Raw genomic sequence first — 19,451 nt, 5'->3', positions numbered from 1 at the left:
TAGCCTTTGAACAACTTGGGGCATTGTCTGCATAACATCAGGCAAACCTATAATGTCATATAAAATATAATTGCTTAATAATGGATTGTTGCACAGTGTGTTATCAAGAGAAAAGGAATAAGCGTTTTCACAGTAATTAGCTTTTTAAGTCTGATTAGCCAGCCTATGCACTTACTCTGTATGTTATAATGAACAGGTCTGCATAGGATAAAGTCTCAGCCTTCATAAGTGTCACAATTACCTTGCTAATCTGAGTCAAATATGAATCACAACAATTCCACTATTGTTGACAGGACGCTAACCAGTATGTGCAGAATTCTGAGCCAGTTGGTAATGCCTACCCATACGGAGCAGTGGCACACAGACACAATATGAGGTCCTCAAAGGAGTACTGATGTATTAGCATACCGCTCTGTACCAAGAGAGCTACCATGACATAAAAGCCCTCCTCCTGCTGACTCTGGGGCTATCTGCAGCATGGGATTGCAGACAGCATCTCCAAAGACAGAATTTAAGGTGGCTCGGATGCTAACAACTAAATAATAACAACAATTGTAAAGGTATGAATGTTACAACATGTAATGTTTTTAAGCATATATCCCATTACATTTAATTGGAGTCACACATACATTTAAAATCCAGCAAACCTAACCCATGAACAGTTTGAGTAGCTCCAGTAAACACTCTGGAAGTACTTGCAAAGAAACCCCTTAAAGGGCTACACCTGTTTTACTGTAATATAACAGGAGATTGTACTCTCTTGTTCCATAAGAAGTAATTAAAAACCGAAGAACTTGTTACATTTACAGTGATTTAATAAAAAAGACTATTTGAAATAAAAAAAAAATAAAATACTTTGAAAGAAAATAAGGCTAAAATTGAGCAAACTCACACTAAATTCTAAGAGCAGAAGCACAATGTGTGGAAGAATCTCCAGGACCATCTGGTAGTACATGCACCAACCACACCTTTGTTGAATCACATGCACTTTTCTGAGTGATATAACATTTCCAGGGATCTCCTGACCTCTTGAAATTGTGACACTGAAAGGAAGAAGTCAGTTTCTCAAATCCCAAGTCTGCTAGCGACAAGCCATGGATGTTAACAGTTGCCAAAAATCTCACTCCACTACTGAAATCTGCGCCAAAATGAGACCTTATATGATTTTTCCGCCAATTTCAATGTTATGAATGCTAGCATTGGAAGCTGAAAGTCTTACCTCTCGCCCCTCCACTTCCAGTAAGGAACAGTCTCCAAGGAAGTTCTGAATTGATATCTGTAAGGTATGATTTTCAACCAACTTAATTATATTTGTACAAAAAGCTGCATGGACACTCTTGCTTCAGGTCCCACTAGGTTTACCTTGGTTTTATTTAAGTTCTTTTTCTTAGGAATACATTTAAGTTGAACTGAGTAAGCTGCTTTCACATCACAAAACAGAGTCCATAAAGGGATTTGCAAAAGTTTACTTACACAGTACAGCTCATGTCTTTAAATAAACTTTCTCATGTGAACAATATCAAACTGCCACTTGTCTCTAAATTCCCCAAACAAATTTAAAAGCAAGGTGCATTTTTCCCTCTCCAGCACAATCAGAAACTCTACTGACTCAGTGATGTTACCTCTAGACAATATCCTTTTTATTCCTAGTATGCTCTTAAGGCATCCCCAGAGTAACTTACCCATTTCTAACAAACTACAAGAGTACACAGCTGGAATTTTAGAAATATTTCTAAAGAAGCCACACAGAAAGAAAAGATGTGACAGTACATTTCATGATAGCCCTACAAAGCCAGCAGTACATAACTTACCAAGAAAGAAGATAAGAGTATGCACAATAGGTATACCCAACTGTAACTAAGCAGGAAAGATCCTTTTACATATAATCATGGTTGAAAACAATGTGCATTTCATGCTTCAAATTGGAGTTGATAAAGTCATAGCTATAGAATAAAAAAACAGGTTAGACAAGGCACTGGAGGGGTCATCAAGTTTCCAACAAATGAAATGGAGATTAAACTCTATGAATCACCATTTTCATTAAATGTTCTGAATTAGTTAAGTTACATCTGCTCTTCTGGACACATTAGCTAAGCAAGCACTGCAGCGGCAATGCTTAGTTTCCAGCTCTTTGACATTGTTTTCAAGAAAAATCAAATGCCATACATCACAGGGGACAGAACTAAAAGACATAAGACAGAAAGGTGACATAAAGCAGGCTGTATGCTCACTGGACCCCATTCACAATCTCAGAAGTAGCTGAATGCATTTGGTAAAAAGCGATTGACATTTATGTTTTCCTCAGTAGACCTAATTAGGTCTGACATACATCCATTCACACTCAAATAGGCACAAAACCCTTCAAGGTTATTTTCCAATTATTTCCACATATACTGTCTCATTCTGAAATGACTGTGAATCTGAACCTTCAAACGATGCTACAGGTGCTGCTCATGCATCTTCCTTCGCTCAGAACCCAAACCCATTAAAAAAAAAAACCTTAAACTTGTGTGACAGGAATTCTAATCTCAGCCTCTTCAATCCCATTTTTATTTGTGATTGACAGAATTTTTAATCACACAAACGGTATAAACACTGCTCTAATATCTTAAAGTTGCTTTAAATGCCAAAAAAAGCCAGTCCTCTTCATAACATGTAACACTATTAATGTAATAACATTAATATCCATCTGAATAGCATAAAAGGTGCTAAAGGATGCTAAATTTTCACACATGGAAATTCAGATAATACAACTTCCCCAAAGAAGTTAAGAGAGATTAAAGTTAAGACACTGGAAAAAGTGTCTTAAAGTTAGGTCACTGGAAAAGACACATCACATTTAGTATCGTGGAGGTGGTGGTAGAATCTCCAAACCAAAGAAGTCTTCTCTCTTTGCTTTTCTCATAAAAGCAGAGCCTGCTCTAGCTTTATACAAACATTTTTATGAAATGTCAGCAGTCCATCAGTAGTCAGCTGCATTTCCACAATCGACAGTTCACCTCTGAAAAGGACTGAATTCTTAAAATAGTCCCTAAATACCAAAACATCCTGATTCCTGTCTCCTAAAAAATACTTTTCTTTGTGATTTTGTCACAGGTTTTGTAATCTGCTGTATCATGAACTGAAAACAGCAGTCAAAACAACCATGTGATCAACATATTATCTCAGAAAAACAAACCAAAACCCCCCACCTTGGTGGGACTTGTATATTTTTCTATACTACATCTGTTCAAATACATTTGCTTTGCTTCTCATGACAGTATTCAAGCTGCCAGAAGCAGAGGCTACAATCTAAGAAATAGTAACAACATCCTTTCTGAAAGGGTTCAGGGACTGTTCTTTAGGTTCTGACAAAGCAAACAGTGCTATCTTGAAATCTACAATTAACATGAACACTAAAAGAAAAAAAAAAATCAATGTCATTACTACTAGCTAAACTTTAGAGCACTTCAACAGGGTATTTCAAAAGTATTATTGTCTCTAATTTATTGACAGGAACTGAGGAACAGCAAAGTTAAAGGCTTTCCCAACATTATGCAGCACAGGACTTGGCAAAAGAATTCAAGTACCTTCAGGTTCACAATAACTGAAAATGAGTAAACTGACAAAATGCTACTGTTTGTACTTCACTGCACACAAGAGCCTTTCTCAGAGACACCTACATAAAAGCAGAATAACCAGCAATATTAATGTTTAAGTCAAAAATAAACTTAGTGGCTATGAAGAAAACAAATTACAACTTCGTACGTAACAGCTGAGAAACAATGAACTTGAATGAATATCCAGTTCAGGACAAAACCTCCCTAACACATACAAAATGTTGTAAAGCACTAGGATGTCAAAACCAAAAATTAATTATCAGTTTGTAGAACACCGTGAGAACAGAGCCAGTGTTTTCTACACATGTGCTTAGCTATCTTTAAATTTCTGTATCAATCTAATGATCTGCAAAATACCTCTGGCAAATAGCTATGCTTTTTCAGCTGCTGGGGTTTTTTGGCTGCCATTGCTGTAAGCTGTACCTCTGCACAGGCTCTGGCCACCTCAGTGTTGAGTGGCACTCCATGAAAGTGCTATGTTCAGACAGGGAGCTTCTCTGTGCAAGACGAAACTCCAAAGCATTTGAGGCAGGAACAGCATTTTGTTGTGTGCCTCCTCTACCAGAGATGCCCTGTGAGGACTTGAGGGTGCTAAAATAACACAGCAATAATACATTCGAAGTCCAGCCTTCTATTAAACCTAAACTTCAGAAGTATAAAGCTGCATATAAATGCCTTCCTAATTCAGACTTGTCTATATAATATTCAGAGAACCTTACTGTGTCTGCCTCTGTAACACATCCCAGGTATCTTGCACTGTTCCCTGTTGTCTTATTCTGGAACTCCAACAACATAATTTCAGGATTTGGTGCCGATGCTAGCACATTTCAAACCTTAAACTCATTCAGTTCATGTTTCACTCCCACAGGAGACTGGCTATTTCCTTCTATCCTCTAAGGAAGCTCATAGCATGAATGACAAAATGTCAGGAATAATTAGGAAAACTAGTTTTATGCCCCAAAAGAACAAAAAAATGTCGGTTTTGTCCTCCCTGGCAGGGTGTTTTCTTCTCTAAATAAAAAAGAATGGCTTTTGGCATCCATCAAGTAAGTTCAAGGCAGCATATCATTTAGAGACCACTTGTATTTATTTCTGCATCTTCCTCCATTTCTTTCCTCTGTTTTATGACGTTACCTTCTGCGCCCTCTATAGTCACAGCCTACTGTGAGAGTGGTAACAGAAACCCACTAGATTCAAAATTCCTATTCCCTTACCTAAGGAAATCACCTATAGCTTTTGCTACTCCAGATAATTCAGCAACGTATGATACAGCAGTCCAGAAAATACTCTTCCCCAGCCTCCTCCTGTCACCATCTCAATGTATTTTATTTCTGCGAAGCAGTTGTTATGAACTACCACGAACTGGCATTTTACATGCCTACCCATCAAAATAAATTAAACGTCCAGACAGAGGGTTAAGTACAATTCATAATACAAGCACAGCTGCATCTCGATGTGAAATACCAAGGAAAACATCTCGATGCCATGCCCTTTTCCTAAAGTGCTGCAGTCTTCTAGGTTGGTAGCTCAAACTTTAAGTATATAGCAACTAGAAAAACCCAACCAAATAAAGAAGCAGTCATATAGTAAGAATATAATTTGTTTCAAAGCCCCAGTGTGTGTGTGCCAAGATGTGTTGTGGAGCCAGCAGTTCATTGCACACCACCCTTGAAGTGCTGACATGTTTTGACAACACTGCCACTGATTCTGATTTTTAAAGCTGAAGACAGAGCGTATGCTCACCTCAGCCATCTGCCAATACAGCAGATGAACATGTTGCATGCAGATTCCATAACCCATGTACCTCAGATCACCAGGAATCCTGTAATTTGAGGCATGCTTTCTCACTGGAGATAATACAACTGTATAAAGTACACATACAACAGGGTTTGTCTCTATAGTGACACATACACCAAAAAAAAAAATTCTGTCAGTATAAAGTGGATTAAAGTACAGGAAAACTCTCTGTAGATGCGTTCTCTCACTGGTTTTTATGCTCAGAAACACATACTCTGAGTTTGTGAAAAAAAATCAGGAGCCATTTTCTGAAACAAGCTTTCTTTTTTAAAATCTAATGATCCTTTTGGGAATCAAGAGAAAGTAGATTTCGAGAAAACTCCTGTCACAGTCTCTAGACAACACTTCTGTTTCTTACTAATACAAAAGATCATCTGTACAAACTAGCAGAATAAGACAACTTGTAAATGTCCAGATTTTTTTCAAGGTAATCTCTCTGAAACCTCTAGAAATTCAAATGCCAATTAGCAGCAGTATGGAAACTGATGAAATCACAGAGACAGATTTCACTGTTTGGCAAATTCACAGCAATTGCTACACACAGTTTTCACTCCGTATTTCAGAACTTATGGAGCTTCACTAGTGCCCCTTTTCACATATTTGTGTACTTTCAATGTCATCTGTGATTTGGCTAAAAATCACGTTTGGATAAATATCATTACTGTACTGCAAGAGAAAGTGTCAGTAATTTACAGAATGAAAACTTCAAATCACAAGAGTCAGTCTCGCTTTTTTGATTAGCCCAGCTGAAACTAGTATAATTACCTGACTAAGAAAGTCTGCAGCAAAGGCCTGTCCTTCAGTGCCTGATATCCACACAGGAAGCTCACTCTGACTCTGCGTATATGATCCTTAGATACACAACTCAGCCTCCTACACGTTTGTACATCTACGTTTTGTACATCTAGTCCATTCCTCTACCCCTAAATATAATCAGCTCTGTAGACAATTCCTCTTCACTTACCCCTGAAAAAGGAAAGGCTCCCAGTGACAGGGACTACATCAACTACTCAAATAATGTATTCCAGTGCTTCCTCTTTCTACCTATACTTTCCCCCCCACCCCCCCCCCACCCCCAATATCTAACTTGAGCCTTCTTTGATGCAGTTGAAATTAATTTCTTACCCAACTGCAACAGAACCAGTGCATCTTTCCAAGATTTGTTATGCATGCTCTTGGGGAAAGTACAAATAGGACAATTCTTCTGTTACAGATAGACTGTCAGCTGCAGAGGTTCTTCCACTGAATAGAACAGCAGGTTTTCCTTCCTAAATTCACCTCTTTTGATAGGCTCCTCCACTCGAGAAAAGTAACAAAACTCCTTTTACATACTGTTTTTATCATAAAATGTATAATCCCATGTGTATTTGCCATTGTGAGAAAAGAAGAAAAGGGAAGATTAAACAGCAAAAGATCAGACTGCAAAACTGTAAGTTTATAAACTCACAAAACACTACTAGCTCTTTCTGTATATTCCTAAATTTAGATTTCCTCTCTGCTGTTCTAATTTACATTATTTGGGCTGTATAACTGCATTATTTTAGAGCTCAGTCCCTTTGTTAGTACTTTGAAGCCTTACATTTATTCAGTTCCAACTTTGTTCTCAAAGGAAACTGGCTATTTATTTCAGCAAATGTATTCAGCAAATGTAAATTTGGGTGAGAAACAGAATAGTTGGGCATAATGTTGCAGAAGTTCAGCATAACTATTAGCTCTGCTGTCTCAATTCAAGCCTTTCTTCCTCCTTGTGGGATTCACAATTATAATATTTATAGATAAATAAGGGTGGAATCTATGGAAATGATATTAAAGCTTTTGATAGTTCACAGTAACCAGCAGTAAATTCAGCACACTGGTAGTATAGTCTTATTGCAGTAAGACTACACCATAACAAAGTACTACTGTTGGGGTTTTTTTGTTTGGGTGGTTGTTTTTTTTAAAAAATTTTAAAACATACAACATACTCAAAATACAAGCAGGAAGTACAGTCCTTTGAATTCCTGAATCACATCGCAAGAGCTCTGAAATCCACTCCAGTTCACAAAGACCTCCTTTGCAAGAGGAGACTAGCCACTCCATGCTGCAGCCCCCCAGGATATACCGGTTCCTTTTTTTTCCCCTCACAAGTCTGTCCACTTAATTGGTAAGGATAAGAAGTCTCTCCTTTGGTGGGCTAAGTGTTTCAGAGGCCAGAAAGGATCCTTGTGAAAATGTAGTTTAGCTTTTTGTATAAAAGACAGCTGAAATTCATTCTCATTTCAAGTTAACTATGACTTGCAACTGATTTATACTAATGAAGAACCCACCCTTCTCTAGGTAAAATGTTCAAATGGTTGGTTATTCTTCCCTGTGTTAAAAACCTGTACCTAAGTCAAGTATGAATTTGTTTGGCTCCAACGTCCAACCTCTGGGTCTTTTTATGCCTTTGTCTGCCTGACAAAACATAACTATTTCAATACCAATGCAAATAATAAATTACACTATGTGTTACCCAAACAGCAATCCTCCTTAACTGCACCCCTGGGACAGCTCTAACACCACCTTACTGGAGCTAGCTGACAAAGCTCTTGGCAACAAGTATGCTATCAAACATCTGTTGTGACACCCCTTTTAAGCGCCCCCTCTCCCACACCATATGGCCATCTCCACTGCATGGTACCGCAAGGCCACAACACAGCTATCATCACTCCCTGTCCTCTCTGGGGAAGCCAGACACTGACTGATAATTTCACACAGACTTCACACTCCATCAGCAGGAAAAACAGCCCACTGCAGTGAAAGGAGACGTGCAGAGCATGTCTGTGTTGCTACACTCCCTGCCCACGTTGCTGCCAGAAAACCCTCCTCACGGAGGTGTAGCATACTCTAGAACAAGGGATTCATATATTTTATTATTTTTTTTTTTGCCTAGCATTGCTCTTGCTCCTCCTAGATGACAACTGCTGTGCTCCCTCTGTAATCGGGCTTACACCTGAGACTTTGTCAACACAGCTAAGGCTGCTGTGGGGGTAGGGAAATGGTCACAGAAGACAAAGCAAAAACATTACATTGTAGATCTAGCTTCCCACTGACTTGAAAAGGTTTGTTGTCACGTGAGACCTTACAACAAGATAGCAGAGCAAGACAGAAGAAGAAATTCTTCCACAGGCTCAAGTGACATAACTCCTTACTGTAAGTCAGTTTAATACAGCAGCAACATTACTACTGACCAACAGATATAAATAATAATAGAGACACAGGGAATGAGGAAATTGAGTTTCCAGATGAAAACCCTACCACAAGTCTGATGAAGAGTATCTGATATCAGACATTTTATTTCCCACAGTTACAAAATTATCATTTAAATCCTCTGTTCATAGTTACTGAAGTCATTAGGTTCAAAGCCTGTGCACGCAGTATAAATGTCATTCCCACAGTGGACACTAGGCAAAGAAAGAACTAATGGGAATATGCCAGCACCCTAAAAAGACAGGATTGCGAATAATACCCTTCACTCTGCTTTGAACCCAGTGAAAGTCATTAGATCAGTTCGAGCAAAGCCTTGCAGTAGTAATCTTTCAAAAACACTGCTGTCAAAAGTCCAGAAAACCAAAACCTAAATTGCCCTTAATAAAGGTTTCCTCAATATTGCCCCCCTTAAAAAAAAAAAAAAAAAAGAAGAAGAAAAAAATAAATCAAGCTCTTCTTTAAGGAACTTGAAAGGCAAATTTCCCATTTGGAGAAGAAAATGGTGATACAAAGACATGCTTACAGATGCTTTCATAGCAAAGCTATTAATCATCCCGAGTGCACCCAGGTCAACTCATGAACCGAGGAGGGCACATGCTGCCCAAGAGTTGCAGCTGCTAAGACACTGCAGCCCTCTGGCTGCTTGACTCTCAGGCTGCCCTCCTCTTTTGGATTCCCAGTATGGCAAAACACTGCTTAGATGATTATTAAATATAACTGTAAACTGGGCAGGGAAGATGCTCCATACGGGGCCACAGGCTATACTCACAAGGCTGTGCTTTACCCGAACAGCTTGCAGAGCCCTCATTTCCTGAAGTGAGAGCACTGCCTGTGTTAAAGTAACTGCATTAAACACTTTCAATTACATTTAAATCAAAAAAAGATCTTGATACCTTGTAAGCATTACTGATAAACAGGTCAAACTCAGTAGTAGAAACCTCACCTCAGCCCTCAGGATTCCCCCATACATAAAACTCTCACCAAGAGTGCAAAGTCTCTGAATGGAACACCTGGAGATTGACTCTCTATTTGCACAGCTGCTCTGTGACACAAGTCAGCCTCGGGAAATTCTCAAGTGATTTAAGTCATGCCATCTGCTAAACAAGGGCCTAGGTGTGGTTTCAACCCAGCATCCTTTTAACTTACCCTGAGCAACCAGAGCTTTGGCCTGTGCTTACGTCTGGTCTACACATCCATGCTTTGCTTGCCATGGCTAAATCAGCTGTAGGTATAAAAGCAAGTAAGTCTCACACATATACAGAGAGATTTCATTGACATACCAGTGCCCTTCTGCTATGGAAGCAGAACGGTACTCTTCCTTCATATCTGCTTTTGTAGCATATATAATTGTGAATTATGTTTGTGGGAAGAAAAACAAACAAAAAAAGAACAAATGCCTCTCCTGACAGCCATTGCTATGCGTCCACCATGCAGGTCCACAGACACCCTTACTGACACTGTCACAGAGGCCAAACCTTTCCTAGATGACAAATGCTTAAGGCCTCAGTACTTTGTAGTGTCAGCGTATTTTCCTTTTGCAGCAAAACTAACATCTGTGTGTCAGACACACAGACAGCTTTTACCACCAAAGCCACTGGTCAATTTGGTCAAAATCTGTATGTATGAATATTTCCAAACTACTCCCTTATTTCTGTGTTGCCCAGGAACAATGCTGATCGGATAATTTTGGGGAATGAATAGAAGGGAAAGAGGAGCTAGAGTAGAAATAAAAATGAAATAAACCAAAACAGAACCCACACCAGCAGTCACAACTACAAAATAAATTCATTGTGAGGGGACAGGTTCTGCTCCTATTGAAATCACCGGCCAGCTTTCCATTTATTTCAATTGGCCTGATAAACACATGTGTCCCTCCAGCTTCTGTCCTGCCAGAGAGGAAGGCTGGCAGACAATCCATCAACACAAGCTACAAAGAATCAGCACTAGTGCTGAGAAAATTCGACTGCCATTCAAAATAAAATTCAAAGTGAGGAAATGACAGGAAAAGCCTTCCAGCAGCTTCAACTGCAACTGGATGTACAGCAATAGCTTTAATTTAAAAGCAATCCAAAAGCTACTATGTGTACTCTCTATGTAAAATTTAACTAACCGAACGTTCCTGTAGCAACTTTAAATTCTCAATTCTCTTTTTAATTATGCAAAGGCAGTACTACACAAACACTGTTAATCATATTCCTCGTGTTTAAAGTCGGAGTTGGATAGAAAGGAGAACCCGTTTCCATAAATTACTTGCATGTAATCCAGCACAGCTATAATTTACTGAAAGACGTAAGCCAAGAATCTTATGAACAGGTTATCCTTCGCTGTGATCAGGTATAGTCACTTTGGCAGACGTGACAACTGACAGTCAGTTCTTTTCAATTTTGAAATTATTTGGCAATAGATCAGATTAGTTAATCTTACTAGACACACTGCAAATTCCCCTCTCTCTGTAGCAATCAGAGATAGGGAATGTTCTATAACGTACTAACAAGCAGGTGTATACATCCGAGGTCTCTCCTGTGGATTTACTGTATTTTATACTGGATAAGATCTACTACTAGGTTGTTGGAGTTGGGGATTTTTTGTTTGTGGGTTGTTTTTTGGTTTGGTTTGGGTTTGGTTTGGGTTTGGTTGTTTTTTTTTTGGGGGGGGGGGGGGGGGGTTCGAAAAGAGAACACACACACACTCTCCTCCCTCCTCTCCTTTTATCCACATTTTTCAACAACAGTGCTTTGAGACCAGCATAGATTATTTTTATTGTCATACAGACAGAAATGTAACAAATTTTAGCTAGTAATTTCCCTGGGCAAAGCACTAAACAGCGCTGTTCTTAAAGGTCCAAATCCCTTAGGTTACATCCAAACCTAAAACGTGCTAGAAGTGAAAGGTGCTGAGAACTGACCTACGAAGAGAAGCCCTTTTGCTTGTTTTCAGGTGGCTTGTTTGCTTGGGTGGCTTTGGTTATTGGGGGTTTTTTAGTTTTTTTTTTCCTTTTTAAGACTTTGATTTTAAGTTTTACTCTCAATGCTGCTATTTTCTGCATATATTAAGCTTTGATTAATGTCTCAGGATGTTCAAATCTAAAGCAAATCCACAAGTATGCCTGGGATTTGTTATTTTGTATCTTGAAAAATCTGAAGCCTATATGTATTATGTTTTCTCCTGTGTAAATAAACTGCCTCATTTCTTTGCTCCATATTCAATTTCTCCATAAATCAGACTCGGATGAGCTTTGCAAACAGGAAAAAAAAGAAAAGTGTCTTCTGTTTACCACTTCCAGAAAGTAAAACTAGCTTTTATATATATATGTACCCACACAGATTTGAGATATAACATAACGTTAACATATTTCAGCAGTTTCACAGCAGCTTTAAGAGCCGACCAGAGACATGCAAGGAAAATGCAGTAAAGAAAAAGCATAACCTTAAAGTCCATTATTTTCCTTGACCTCTTGTACTGTTTCAAGATTAATATTTTGCTCTTTAAACGCTAACAAGTTTAAAGGGTTTTCAGCAGTTCTGCACACATTTAACTGGATACAAACAACACGGAACATTTTGAGGTCTAGAATAAATGTATTTCACATCTCTTTATCTGATGTTAAATCACAGGACAGAAGGGAAAACAAACAAACAAAACCACCAAAGAGGGAAGAGACTACAGGAGGCCAGCTAGTGTATCTCCTAGCTTTAATGCTCAATCTGCTACACCTAAGTGACTCCTTACAGAACTCTGTGTAAGCTGCTCTTGAAAGCCTCAACTGATGGGAAATAACAGGACCTTCCAAAACGAATTTATCTCAGTGCTTTAGTCTTTGTGCAAGCAGTAATAAATGCAAGTTTTTGCCTCAGAAGCTCCAGTGATGTCATTATTGCTTATACTCTGGCAGGTTTTTTGTGGAGAGTTTTTTGTTTGTTTTGGGGTTTTTTGGGGGGTTGTGGTGGTGGGGTGTTAAGATCACCTTAGTCCCCTCCACCATTATATTCCCATCCAACAAAGAGTCAACTATGCCCTATTAGCGATTGCAAGATACGGAACTATTGGTGCACTGACACCACAGAAAATGAGAATCTATCATCCACACAAACTGCAACTGGCTTCATTTTCAACTTATTTCAAAAGAGGGTTCTGTGTGTATGTGCGCGTGCAACAATATTAATGTATATTCATTTTCCTATTAGCTCGAATGGTTAAAGATTACTTGCTGCCCTGCTCCAAATAACACACCTGCATTAAAAAAAAAAAAAAAAACAAAAAAAAAGATAAAGAACTCCACAAGCTCTAAGTGTGAAAGCAAAGAACTAAAAGGAAGTGGTGAGGTTAACAATGATTATGCCTGGTAAATACAGTCTGTAATACTTCAGTCGTAAGTGCACCTGTAAGTAATCTATACAGTAATGCTTACAGAACAACTGCTGACCCAGCACAGCAGATTAGCAAGCAGTAGGGTCTGAGGCTGAATATTTAGAACTACTTCAAAAACAAGCTAAGGCAACTCAGGTAACTAAATGAATGGTGTTACTACTTACATGAAATGAAAAGCAGGTCAGCAACACTCATGTAAAAAAAGCATTTTAAATGTGTTTCAATTGAAAAGACAGAACAGTATAACAGCCATACGGAAGGGTTCACTAATTTCATTGAAGAACTCCTGAAGTAGTCTTAAAAGACTTACACCCCCTAACGTTTTTCAAATTAGGTGAACTCAATCACAGCTTTCGAATGATCTGATTCACCTGAAAACCACTACTCTGACCCTAGGACAGTGGCACAAAGCCTGTAAAATCACAGACCTATCTAACAGTCTGGGACTCCACCCCTTCCCATGCCTTTAATGTTCAACAGCTGACAGACACCATCAGGTTGATTTCCTAACCCCACGACTGTCTTTATATCTGCCACAATTCTGTGCATTAGACTGCAAGATAATGCATTATAGAGGCCATGCACATCTCTCATGAAGGGACATTTAGATGGCTGTTGGCACTTAGAGCAGGATGGAAGTCATTCAGTGAATGGCAAACACATCAGTGTTTTACAAATAACTTTCAATCCTTAGTGTGAGAGAAAAGGGAACATTAAGGAAGAATTTCAAGCCCCAGGCATTTAAAAAGGAATGCAGTGATACAATCCTTTCAGAGGTTACTTGTTTACAGTCAGTAACATTTCCAGGAGAAGACATATAGTAAAGCAAGTAAAGACAATCAAGCTTGTGGAATGATGGAAGAGCATTCACAGCGTATTGTGTCTTCCTCTTGTTCTCTTTGCTTTAAATTCAATGCAGAATTTTATAGTCCCTTTGCACAAAGAGACAACTATATATTTCCACATAATTCTGAAGCAGGCTTTGTTCTATTTCTTGTGGTTCCGTCTCTCATGACATATAGATGACCTTGCTTCAATGAGATGAAGCTAGCACACCCTCTTCTCAGTGGACCAGGTCTTAACCACCTTTGACACAGCATAGCTCAGGAGCACGTTTGGTCACAGGACTCAGGGTGCAGAGAGGTGGGGACAGAAGGGAACCAACCCTCACTGGCAGCACAGGCTCCCTGCCAGGCATACGCAGCTTGGCTCCAACAAACCCCCTGCAAGGCACAGAAGAGAGCAGAAGGACCAGATCTGCTGCTTCTTTGCAGTCCCTCTGCTGTAACAAGACAAAATGCTCCTATTGGGAGCTGTTGGATTATAAACTGAGGAGGATATCCTCCTTCTGCATCACTCCACTTGATAAAGCCAATAATGAGCTGCACTTCAAGGGCTGTGTAAGGCAAAGAATCACTAATCACACTTGGAGATGAGCAAGAAGCCAGGCCATGTTATGGCACACAATGTAAAACATCTCCTGTGAGCTTAGTAAACTGGCACCCTGCCCTTCTAAAAGTCTCAAGTGGTATTCAGGGGCAACCTTGTTAGTGGATGCTACAGCACTTCCACTGTTAAACAGTCACAAGCACAGCACACCCAACTCCTACAGTTCATGGTATTAAAATAAATTATAAACACTTGTCACTTTGAAAAAGTGCCTGCAGCACAGTCTGGGACAAGCAGCAGGAGGCAATGATAGTACAAGAGACTGGTAGAAACAGCAGGAGGGAAATGCCTAGTCTGTCAAAGGATGCTCCAGAAGAAACAAAGCTACTCTTGTCATGATTCACAGGCCGTAGTGCCACACCGATATAAGGCTTCAACAACAGCAGCATCACAGCTTCAACCTGTGAAGCTTCTGCCTGACCCTTTCACCGCAGCATACAGGACTTCAGGGTGGAATCCTGTGAGCCTTTTGAACAGTCTCATTTCATGAGAAAATAAAAATACATTTGTCTCAGTATGTAAAACAAATTCAGAGCTCGATCCCACTTTAAATATTACCTCATTACCCATTCTAAACTACTTTAAGCAAACCAACACAGTTCTGAAGCTCACAGCACAGCTTTGTGACTGTAGCATGGTGATTTTCAGCTGTGCTCCGGCTGTTTGACTGAATAATGTTCAAAGTCCCTGAGCATGTTAGTTAGCACAGCAATTCTCAAACACCTACTACTTGGACCTCAATCAGGTGCTATACAGGGAGACACATACTCTCAGTAAGAACTCACTCTAACTACACCAACTAAAATTACCAAGGTGCAAGTGGTGCTAAAATTCCAACTCAGGTACCTATTATTAGGCTCTTGACCCTGTGTTTTATTTTATCCTGCATATATATCAGCATAATTTCTGAACACCTTCAAAATGAAAAATAAAGTAACTAATAAGCTCCAAATATAGCTGACAAATCTTTCATGTTCTCCCCACCATGATGTGCTACTGTGTTTACATAGGGCTTTAGAAAGCAACCAGAAACATTATATACATTGCTGTTCATTCATATTATTGAAGGCAAGGGGACAAGGTCCATAGTACTCCAATGTCCTCGCAAGGGCTTATTTTGTAACCTCAGATCTCACCCCCAAGAAGCATCATGTTCTACACAGATTAGCTTTATAATATTTGGATACTTAAATACATATCCCATTGAAACAAACAGATGGTACATACTGGTACTTCCTCAAGGAGAAACTGGGAGCCTCATTTCACCTTTGCAGTTTTGAAAACCTTATTTCTGAGTCCCCCAAGCGGGATACCAGATTTAAAACTGTGGAATCACCAAATACATCGGCTCCCCCTTGCATACTTTGACCAGGATAAACCAACTGGAAATGCCGCTAACGAATGTAATGCTGACAAAGATCCAGATGCAGTACCACTGTGTATTTCACAGGCATGCTATCCTGCATAACCAACTCGATTCATATACTTGTAGCAGCCATTTCTTCAGAAGAAGGCAGCTCCCTGACACCCAGCTGAAGCCTCTGGTCTGAAAAGGCTGTGGGTCATCTAAAAACCATGACCAAACATCTCAAATCTTCAACTCTAATCAGACGTAACCAAAGCGGGGGTGGGGGTGGGGGTGTGTGTGGGGTGTGTGGAACAAACACAACAAAATCACCTGACAGACAGCTAGCTCCTGGAAACTGGGGATATAAGGTAGTCTTAATATCATACAAATGCCTATCAAAAACAACTATCTCAGAATATAAATAGCAGTGCCGTTCTTCCCCAGGGATAAATTCTTAAGGTACTTTTTTTGTCTCACCTTACTATATACTTAGTAAGGTTATTCCTCATTTCACACAAGAGGACATCACACTGCGATGAATCAAAGCTAACCCATTAAAATCTCACCTTCAGGCTCATTCCCTCTTTCTACGCAAAGCAATGATGCATACACATGCACAGAATCACATGTACATTTCTGGCAGGAATACCTTGAGTATAGCTTTACCTGTTACTAGCTTTGAATATACCCTGAGGAAGTTGGTTTTTTTTAAACTAGAGCAAAGCGTGATTTAAACAAAATAATACTACCGGAAGGAATTTAAACATGGTCTTGAACTGCTAGCTGTAAAAATGTATTTAATTATTGAAAGTGTACATTCTGCTACACTCTTCCCCTCCTCCAGATCCTACTAGTAAATAAATAACAATATATACATCACCATGGCAGCTTAACCCTCAGTGCCAGAACAGGGCAGAAAAGAGCAGTGCTCAGCTGCTATGCCAAAATGATTTTTATGCAGCTTTAAGATCACATTATAGAAAGGTAAAATATTTACTGTTTAGAACAGCATCACTGCATAGCAAATTGGGCCCTACCGAATTAGATGCTGCATAGGCCTCCGAGGAAGCCTGCTCTCAGCAGCACACAAGCTACTTGCATGAACCTGTGCTGGCTGCAGGCGCTCTACCCTTTGCAGAGATGACGAGTAATGATACACATTAATAACGCCCGCCCCTCAGGTTTCAGAAATAATACACCAAATTAGAACACTCAAGAACATCTTGGGGAGGGGGGGACCCAACAAATAAAATCCCCCAGAGCTTTGCCTTACCGAAGCAAAGAGGCAAGCCGGGTGCAGGGGGTGCCTGCCGGGAAGAGCCCAAAGGCAGCAGGTGCAGCACCTCGGAAGGCCAAGGGGGCCCAGCCCGCCCATGGAAACTGAAGGAAGCTAAGGGAAGATACCCAGTAAACCCAACGGGGTGGAAATTTCAAATACCGACTTTAACTCCCAAGGGGTAAACTCGCTAATAAATGGGTATATTTATAACAGAAGGCAGGCTCAGCGCGGCGCACCCGTGCCCGGCCGGGCAGTCCCTCACGCTGAGGCAGCGGCCCCGCACACGGTCAGAGCGCGGGGCTTTAGGACCCAGCGCGCCCGAGTGGCGGCGGCGCCGGGGGGGCGGCTGCAGCGCTCAGCGGCGTTACCGGGCGGGAGGCACAGCCGTCCCGCTCCCAGCGGAGCTGCCCCCGGGAGAGCCCCCTCCCCGCGGCGGGGGGCGGCGGCGGGAGGTACCATACCGGCGGGCAGGAGGCAGTCCAGCGGCGTGAAAGCGCGCTCCATGGCCCCGGGCCGCCCTAATCGTGGGGCGGGCACACTGAGAAAGCACGGAGGGGCCCCGAGCCTCGCGGCTCACCTCAGCGCGGCGGGCACCGGGACCAGGACTACTGGGACCGGGATGGGGGGGAGAGGGGGGGCGGCGGCAGTCGGGGATTAGCGGTACCCCTTTCCCTCCTCTCTGAGGAACAGCCTCCGCAGGACGCCGCGCCCTAGCGAGCAGGCGGCAAGTAGTGGTGGTAACCATGCGTCCTCCCGCCCGCCCCCGGGGTGGTGCGTCTAACCGGGCGGCGAGCGGCTGGGGAGGGAAGGTAAACCGAGAGAATCGATGGCCGCCGCCATCCGTTGCTCGGCGGTGGATTCAGCAGCGGGAAGGCGGGGCGGGAGGGAGCGGCCTGAGCCCTGCCCTCGCTGATTGGCCGCCGGGGCGGGAGGAGCTACGCTGAGGCGGAGCGGACGGGCGGGTAGGCCGCACCACGCCGGCTGCGGGGCCTGTGGGGACGGGCGGCAGGGGGACGGGACGGGACTGGCTGTGCTCCGCCGTCCGGCGCGTTACCTTCCCCCCCCCCCGGGCTTCCGAGACCTGAGCGATGCCGGCATTGTCACAACTGCGTGTGGAGAGGCCGCGAAGGGCAGCTGCCGGGCGAAGAACGTGGCACTGTGTCCTCTTTGCCTTTTCTTTTTATTAAAAAAGCGGCCGTAGAGGACTTCCTTTTTATTAAACGTTATCTAGCGTTCGGAGGGGTTCCTTACGGCAAAGAGTGATAAACACCGCCATAAAAAAGAAAACAAAACCCACGAGTCGCTGCCTGTGCTGGAAGCGTTCTGCTTTGAGAGCCCGTAATGGAACAGCTCACTCAAAATAGAAGTTAATAGCTTTCAGCCCATTGAAACCGGAAAAAAACCCTAACCTGCAGCTGGGAGAACTGCAGCTGCAGCGCTGCGCACGGCCTGGGGCCCCCGGGCACCTGTGGTGGGCCCGCGGGCCCTCAGGGAGCGGCCCGTTTCTCCCCCCTCGGCGAGGCCTGGCGGGGCCATGGCGGCGTTTGGGCCGCAGCTGAAGTTTTAACTGAAAGTGTTTTACGGTCATCGCAAAACTTGCTGGTTTCTAACCGCCCGCAGCCGCTTAACTGGGACGTTCATTTTCGAGCACGAAATGCGTCACGCCTGTTACTTGTTACTTGTGCAGGGAGCACTGGGGTCGAGTTTTTACACCCAAACCCCACCCTTGGGGGCTCCCCCCTTGCCTCCGCACCTACCCCACCGCTCCCCCAGGGCTTCCCCCCCGCAGCCCGGGCACGGCGGCGGCAGAGGGCAGCAGAGGAGCGCAGCGCGCCCAGCGCCGCCGGCCATGGCAGCGCCGGCCCAGCGCCCCCCCCCAGGCACCCCCCGCTGAGACACACAGGCCGGGGCACCCCGCGGCGGGCCGCCACCGCAGGCGCTGGCTTTAGAGGAGTTCGGGAAAGAGGCGGCGGCAGCCGGTTGGCCCTCTGGCGGGACGCCCCGCTGCTCGGATTCCCGCTGGATCAACAGGATTTGGGCGGGCTCAGTGTGACGAGAGCAGGCTCCTTGGCTGGAGGTGTTGGGCTGCGGGTCCCGCCCGGACCTTCCCCAGCAGCTGCCCTGCCACCTGCAAGAGGTTACGCTCTAGCAAGCAATTTTAGTCTACGGAGACTGACAGAAATGAGAGGTTGCTGGGAAACAAAAGATCCTAAGGGCAGCGAGAGATTACCGCCATTTACACTATAGGAATAGAAAAGGTTTTGTTTCACTTTTGTGGTATTTGAAAGTTTTCTTCCCTCTCCGCTGAGAGCTCGAGTTTCAAAGGTGATTAGGTTTGTATCATATCAATACAAAGGCTTGTATCATCTCAGCGTCACTCCTT

The 19,451-nt window shown here is 42.5% G+C and overlaps 1 protein-coding gene across 6 annotated transcripts in view; it reads right to left on the bottom strand.

Annotated features, from left to right (window-relative positions):
• The window catches only part of TPK1 (thiamin pyrophosphokinase 1), a 313,220-nt gene extending 295,303 nt beyond the window's left edge, over positions 1–17,917 (bottom strand). For 2 of the 6 annotated variants that reach the window (XM_056336205.1, XM_056336204.1), the window contains exon 1: positions 17,530–17,917. In XM_056336205.1, coding sequence (XP_056192180.1) covers positions 17,530–17,572 — 43 coding nt within the window. In that variant the 5' untranslated portion in view covers positions 17,573–17,917. The remainder of the gene's footprint in view (positions 1–17,529) is intronic. The other 4 variants (XM_056336203.1, XM_056336207.1, XM_056336201.1 and 1 more) reach the window with 4 other exon arrangements.
• Between the last annotated feature and the right edge of the window lie 1,534 nt (positions 17,918–19,451).

The sequence above is a fragment of the Falco biarmicus genome, chromosome 4 (assembly GCF_023638135.1).
Source record: "Falco biarmicus isolate bFalBia1 chromosome 4, bFalBia1.pri, whole genome shotgun sequence".
NCBI lineage: Eukaryota > Metazoa > Chordata > Aves > Falconiformes > Falconidae > Falco > Falco biarmicus.
Note: the sequence above shows the minus strand (reverse complement) of the source record. Positions and strands in the feature narration are given on the sequence as shown.